We start from the raw sequence: 4,640 nt of genomic DNA, 5'->3' as shown, positions 1-4,640 counted from the left end.
TAGTTAATTTGGGGACGCCGTCGAACTGCATTAGAGAGGAGGACGTTAGAAACATTATAAGATTATTAAGCTGCACGGAGTATTTATGACGGGCCATACCGATGGGTTTAAAATGCCCCAAACTGTTCGACGGGATGAGTTGTCTCCCCTGGATACACATCCATATCTCCTTCTATGAAAAAGTAACGACTCTTCCAGTCTCTATTTAGTCCGGGTTTCTAAATTACTTTCAGGACGGGGCTCCTAGGGAAGAAGCTATACATGCCCCTCGATTTGTCTATCTCGTCCGGACGGTAGCAATGAGGAATCTTTTATTGAAGCCTTCTCCCACCGTCCGACATGCTCCGACAGAACCTCCATGCGATGAAACTCTCCAGGCGTTAGGGGACACCTGGCTACGGATATACCTAAGTAGTTTAAGAGTTCGCGGTGTAACAAACTAACGGAAATCTCAGGCCAGCTTTAAGCACCTGTTCGTACACGCCTACTCCGTCAACTCCTTCATAATAACATTTTTTTGACTTATAGGGTAGACGGAGTGGGATGTGGTCTGGGATTTGGTAGCGGACCCGGGGGGGGGGGGGGGGGGGGGGGGGGGGGGTTGATGCCCTTTTATGTCGTCTTTATTGGTAGTATCTCCGTAGGTGCTCTGTGTTCCACGGGTGTTGCAATTTCTGCCCGTCCATGGTTTCGAGATGGTAGGTCCCCTTCCTCTGCCAAGATGAGATCCTGTAAGGTTCTTCCCAGTTTGGGCCAAGTTTTTCTTGTGAAGGATCTTTAGCCGCTCCCATTACCTTCCGTAGCACAAGGTCCTCGATCTGGAAGTCTTGGTGTCTGACTTTAGAGTTGTAGTATTTTGCCATGAGGTTTTGGTATCGGGCCATCCTTTGTTCAGCTGTAGCCCGGACTTCGTCGACTAGGTCTAGCTGTAGCTGCAAAGCCCCTTCGTTCTTGTCTTCATTGTAGCTCTCCACTCGATAAGTTGTAAGCCCTATCTCCGCTGGAATGACAGCCTCGCTCCCGTATGCCAGCCTAAATGGTGTTTCTCCCGTGGGGGTTCTTGCTGTTGTGCGATATGCCCACAAGATACTTGGTAACTCATCTGGCCAGATGCCTTTTGCCCCCTTGAGCCGGGTCTTGATGATTTTGAGCAGGGACCGGTTCGTGACTTCAACTTGCCCATTCGCCTGCGGATGTGCGGGTGATGAGTAGTGATTTCTGATGCCTAACTCCGAGCAGAAGTCTCGGAATGCCTTGTTATCAAACTGTTTTCCGTTGTCGGAGATGAGTACCCTTGGTATCCCGAATCTGCATATGATATTTCTCCATACGAAACTTCTAATGTTTTTCTCCGTGATAGTTACAAGAGCTTCCGCCTCAACCCACTTAGTGAAGTAGTCGATCCCTACCACAAAAAATTTCAGCTGTCGCGCGGTCGTCGAGAGAGGGCCCATGATGTCTAACCCCCATTGGGCGAACGGCCAAGGGGCCGTCATGGGTGTCAGTTCTTCGGTTGGTTGCCTAATTAGGTTACCGAACCTTTGACATTTGTTGCAAGTCTTGACGTAGGCTTGTGCGTCCTTCTGCATTATAGGCCAATAGTATCCTGCCCGGATCAGTTTGTGTACTAAAGACCGTGCCTTCGAATGGTTTCAACAGATACCTTCATGGACCTCTCTCATTACGTAGTCTGCTTCCTCGTGGCCCAAACACCTCAGGTATGGTCTTGAGAATCCCCTTTTGTATAAGACGTCATTGATTATTATGAACCGCGAGGCCCGGACTTTCAATTTTCTTGCTGCGTCTTTGTTGTCTGGGAGCGTGCCCTCCTTCAGGTAGGCCGTTAGTGGCATAGTCCAATCGCATTCTGGGTTTACTTCCTGCACTTCAGCCCTACTGTTAATGATTGAGGAATTCTGGATGAACGACATCACCCGGTTAGGGGCCGTCATGACCTCTGCGGAGGCGGCTTTCACGAGCCGGTCAGCACATTCGTTCTCCTCCCTTGGGATTTGGATGAATGTGACTTGGAGGGAGTCGATCCGTCTTCTGACTTCTTCCAAGTATTTCTTCATCTTTTCCACCCTGCACTCATAGGCGCCACTAATCTGACTGACTATTACCTGCGAATCGCAACGTACAACCATGGCCTCGGCGCCTGCTGCTTTCGCCAGGTCTAATCCTGCCAACAATGCCTCATATTCAGCCTCATTATTGGTTGTCGGGAAGTCCAATCGGATCATGCACTCGATTTTATCTCCATCAGGGGTTTGAATTACTACCCCGGCACCTCCAGCTTGCCTGTTTGATGATCCATCCGTGTGGATGTTCCATTGTCTGAGGGCTTGTGGCTCTTGCTGCTCCATTTGCGTGTATTCGGCGATGAAGTCAGCCACTGCTTGGCCTTTTATTGCGGTTCGCGGTCGGTAATGTATGTCAAACTCGCTCAGCTCTATCGCCCATAGGGCCATTCGTCCGGCTGCTTCGGGGCTGCTCATTACCCTTTTTAGGGGTTGATTTGTTAGGACGATGATGCTGTGGGCTTGGAAGTATGGTTTCAGTTTTCGGGCTGCGGTTATTAGTGCGAAGGCGAGCTTTTCCATGTGGGGGTACCTTTCTTCAGCCCCCCGGAACCCCTGCTTATGAAATAGACGGGTCGCTGAGTCCCTTCCTCTTCCCTTACTAGGGCCGCGCTTATTGCCACCTGCGAAGCTGCTAGGTATAAGTAGAGGTCTTCTCCTGGTTTGGACGGGCTGAGCAAGGGTGGCGAGGCAAGGTATTTCTTCAGATCTTCAAATGCCTTCTGGCACTCCTCCGTCCACTCGAATGATTTCTTTAGGATGCGGAAGAACGGTAGACACCTGTCCGTTACTTTTGAGACGAACCTATTCACAGCGGCAACTTTGCAGTTCAAGCTCTATACGTCCTTTGCTGTCCTTGGCGATTCAAGCTCCATGATGGCCTGTATTTTCTCTGGATTGACCTCTATCCCTCTTTGGGACACCATAAAACCCAAGAATTTTCCTGCTGTTACCCCGAATACGCACTTGGCCAGATTCAGTTTCATGTTGTATGACCGTAAGGTATCGAACGTCTCCTAGAGGTCGCTCAGGTGATCTTTTTCTAATGGGCTCTTGACCAGCATATCGTCGATGTAGACCTGTACATTCCTCCCTATTTGGTGTGCGAACATTTTGTCCATTAACCTTTGGTACGTTGCCCCAGCGTTCTTGAGTCCAAATGGCATCACCTTATAGCAAAAGAGGCTAATCGCCCACCGTCACAGGGAGTGTGATGGAGCCTATTGGGAATACCCTGGTCCCCCCGAAACCGACGAGTGGAGCGCTTGCCGGCATCAATCGCGCTCTGTCTATCCCCATTTGCTGGAAGGCTGGATAGTGTAGAATGTCCGCTGAGCTGCCGTTGTCGTTTAGTACTCGGTGGACGTTGTAGTCCCCCACACGTATGCTGACGACCAGCGCATCGTCATGTGGATGATGGAGTCTCCTTGCGTCTTCTTCGGTGAATCCAATGATAGGGCTCTCCACCCGTGTGGTATTAGGCCTTGAGCCTGTTAGGTGGACGTTCAGGACCGATCTGAGGTACGTTTTTCGAGCTTTTTTGGAAGAGCTGGTAGACGTGGTCCCTCCCACTATCATCCTGATGTCTCCGATGGGGGGTCTAGGACGCTCGTTACCCCGTCGGTGGGCCGGCTCTTCGCGATTATGATCCACTCTCTCCTTATTGACGAACTTCTGCAACTTCCCTTGTCTAATGAGGGCTTCAATCTGCTGCTTTAGGTCGTAACAATCGGCTGTGTCGTGGCCATGATCTCGGTGGAAACGACAATATTTGTCTCGCGGCCGTTTGCTTGGGTCGCTTTTTAGTTTTCCCGAGAATGTTAGAGTCTCCTCGTCTTTGATTTGCATCAAAACCTGGTCAATCGGGGCGTTCAGAGGGGTGAAACTTGTGAACCTTCCGCCCGGGGGCTTAGGGCGCCTTTCGTCCCTTCTGTCTCCTATTCTTGGTCTTTTCTGCCCTTGATCCTAACGCACGTCCACCTGGCGTTCCCTTTTCCTGGGCCTTTCCTCCCGTGCAAGTAACGCGTCTTCCGCATTCATGTACTTGTTGGCCCTGTAGAGTACTTCTGACATGGTTTTGGGGTCGTTTTTGTATAGTGAAAACAAAAACTTGGCCTTTCGCAGCCCGTTCGTGAAAGCCGCCACCAGTATTTTGTCATCGGCTTCGTCAATCGAGAGTGCTTCCTTATTGAAGCGGGTTATGTAGGATTTCAGTGTCTCGTCTTCTCGCTGCCTGATGCTCATTAAGCATGCCGTGGACTTCTTGTACCTGTGTCCCCTATAAAGTGCGAGGTGAACTGAGGGCTTAATTCTTTGAAAGTGCTGATGGAGTTCGGCGTCAGCCGACTGAACCAAATCCTCGTGGGACCCTTCAGTGTGGTCGGGAAGGCACTACACATGATTTCGTCCGGTACCCCTTGTAGATGCATCAAGGTCTTGAATGTCTCCAGGTGGTCTAGGGGATCCTTGACCCCATCATAGCTCTCTATTTGTGGCATCCGGAACTTGTGTGGTAGGGGGAAGGAATTGACAGGGCCGGTGAATGGAGAGTCAGTCCGG

General features: G+C 50.6%; 1 protein-coding gene across 1 annotated transcript; it reads right to left on the bottom strand.

Moving 5' to 3' along the window:
- Positions 1-3,266: 3,266 nt before the first annotated feature.
- On the bottom strand, positions 3,267-4,325 carry LOC136066164 (uncharacterized). The gene is made up of 2 exons (XM_065770037.1): positions 4,062-4,325; positions 3,267-3,935 (listed from the first exon to the last, which is right to left on the bottom strand). The coding sequence occupies exons 1-2, from the start codon at positions 4,323-4,325 to the stop codon at positions 3,267-3,269; spliced, it is 933 nt and encodes a 310-aa protein (XP_065626109.1).
- Positions 4,326-4,640: the final 315 nt, after the last annotated feature.

The sequence above is a fragment of the Quercus suber genome, unplaced genomic scaffold (assembly GCF_002906115.3).
Source record: "Quercus suber isolate HL8 unplaced genomic scaffold, Cork oak 2.0 scaffold_167, whole genome shotgun sequence".
NCBI lineage: Eukaryota > Viridiplantae > Streptophyta > Magnoliopsida > Fagales > Fagaceae > Quercus > Quercus suber.
The sequence above is the reverse complement of the archived record's forward strand: the minus strand, read 5'-3'. Positions and strand labels throughout refer to the sequence as shown.